This window comes from Corvus brachyrhynchos, unplaced genomic scaffold (genome assembly GCF_000691975.1).
Source record: "Corvus brachyrhynchos isolate BGI_N302 unplaced genomic scaffold, ASM69197v1 scaffold381, whole genome shotgun sequence".
Classification (NCBI taxonomy): domain Eukaryota; kingdom Metazoa; phylum Chordata; class Aves; order Passeriformes; family Corvidae; genus Corvus; species Corvus brachyrhynchos.
In genome coordinates, this window is record NW_008236219.1 from 197,123 (window position 1) to 199,292 (window position 2,170).

Below are 2,170 nucleotides of genomic sequence, written 5' to 3' on the forward strand. Positions count from 1 at the left end.
CAGTACCTTGTGCTGGGCTCTGATACTGTCCTCCAGTAACTCGGTCTCCACGTGTTGCAGTGTGCAAACATTGGACCAGCAGACTACAACTATGATGAAACCATCAGCACTCTCAGGTATGCAAACAGAGCCAAGAACATAAAGAACAAGGCCAGGATTAATGAGGATCCCAAGGATGCTATGCTCCGCCAGTTCCAAAAAGAAATTGAAGAGCTTAAGAAAAAACTGGAAGAAGGTGAGACTCTCCTTTCCCCTTGTGTTCCTCTCTGCACAGTTCCATTTGAATTCGATTGTTCTGTTTGAATGGGAACATTCTTTGCTACTTGAATTATCACGCGAGGTTGGCCGCTGGTGCAGGTCCGTGTCCTGGTTTTTTATGCTGAGCTGGATGCCAGGAGAGGTGTGTCTAAGGCTGCTTGTGGGGGCCTGGCTTTCCCACTAGGTGGCACTTGGCACTAGGGTGAGTGGTGGCCTCCAGGCTGGCAGTTTCCTTGGGTTTCCCTAGCAAGCACGGGGGCTCTGGACACGGCTGACATGGTACAGGGAGATAAACTGGACTGTAACAAAAGGTCACACTTTTTCTCTGATTGGGGAGGAGGGATGCATTTATCAGGGGGAAGAATGAACCAAATTTGTGGAGCTGGAACTGGGGTTTCAAAAACTGTAGAGCAACAAGAAGCTTCTTTAAGCCATGTAACTTCATAGCCTTGTGTCACTTTTAGTCCATCAACATGGAGCGACCCTGGTAGAGAGATGCTTGCTAAACAGTGACCTTGTCACAACATCTCTCTCCAGAGATACAGCACAGAACAGCTGTAGCAGTAATTCCAACATGACTTGCTGTTTGGTGTCTGCCCCATTCAGGAGAAGCAGGAAATGGTCAGTAATGCTTCTTTTTCTTTCATCTGAGATAGAAGTGTGAGGTGGAAGAGAAGGTATGGTAGAATCCTGCTAGGAAAACTTTGTCACTTCAGCTGTGCAAAGATGCTTTTTTTTTCCATAGAAAGCAGCCTCTTGAGCTTTAATATGTACACACTGACATCACAGCATTCAGTTACTTATCTTGATTGTCCTTAAGTTTCCTGAGCCATGGCAAGCTGTCTGCCTGCTTAACAGTTAAGGACTTCTGCAGGTGCTTGTCAGCTGATGTCAGGCACTGCTGTGTTTGGACAAATGCTCCTGTCCCAGTAACAAGCTGATAGGAGGCGAAGGAAAGCTTTTGATAAAAGCACACTCTTCTCTTCTAGGGGAAGAGATCTCTGGTTCTGAAACCAGTGATTCTGAAGAGGAGGATGAAGATGGGGAGATTGGAGAGGAGAAGCGGAAGAAGCGGCGGGGTAAGGCAGTAGAGATTCCTGTCAGTGCCACTAGTCTCCTCTTATCCACGAGCTGGCGTAGGAAGTGTAGCCAGAGCCAGGCAGGGACAAGAGGAGTTGTAGAGCTGCCCTATGCCGCTGCAATTATCATGCCTCTCCTAGAAACTAAGCCCTTTGGTGCCGTCTCCGTGGATGGACAGCTCCAAACCTGTGTAGTACCTGCTTCCACTCGGGTAGCTGTGCTTGTGGTGATATCCTCCTTTGTGGTGGCTCCCTGAGTGCCTCAAGGTGGCTGCATATGGCTTGTGACTGGTGATGTGGAACTTCCCCTGCTCACAGAGGTGGGAGGAAGAAGACACCAAAGATTGTTTGTAGGCAGATGTGGTTTTTATAGCCATGGGTATGATTGGAGGGGAATTTTGGCTGTGGTTTAGGCAAAGGATTCATCTGTCTTATGGATCTTCAGTAACTGACTCTTCTGGTGTCCTATTTTATACTGATAGAGGGAAAAGTGACGTTTGGGCGTCTTTGTGCTAGCTGAAAAGCTTAATGGGAGCTGCACGTAATTTTTTTGGGAGCAGTCTGCAAATCCCATGGTGAAGTTTCCTTGGTCCCACATCAGTGTTCAACTGCTGTGTATCATCTAAACTCCAGGAGATGTTGCTGAACGTGGAACTGCAGGTCACTGTGTACCATGAGATGCTGTGGCTTCTTGGGAGCTTGCTGTTCTCCTAGAACCCTGCTAGTAATTCCTTATGTATAGTAGAGAAATCAAGCCCAGTGGTACATCCCAACTTCCAGCTTCTCTAGTAAACTTATTTTGACATTCAAATTGCCTTCCTGAAGCACCCACA

General features: G+C 47.4%; 1 protein-coding gene across 3 annotated transcripts in view; it reads left to right on the forward strand.

Moving 5' to 3' along the window:
• KIF3A (kinesin family member 3A) overlaps positions 1-2,170 on the forward strand; it is a 22,080-nt gene that overhangs the window by 8,064 nt on the left and 11,846 nt on the right. For 2 of the 3 annotated variants that reach the window (XM_017746795.1, XM_017746787.1), the window contains 2 exons: positions 61-235; positions 1,248-1,337. In XM_017746795.1, the coding sequence (XP_017602284.1) occupies positions 61-235; positions 1,248-1,337 (265 nt within the window). The remainder of the gene's footprint in view (positions 1-60; positions 236-1,247; positions 1,338-2,170) is intronic. The other variant, XM_017746782.1, reaches the window with a different exon arrangement.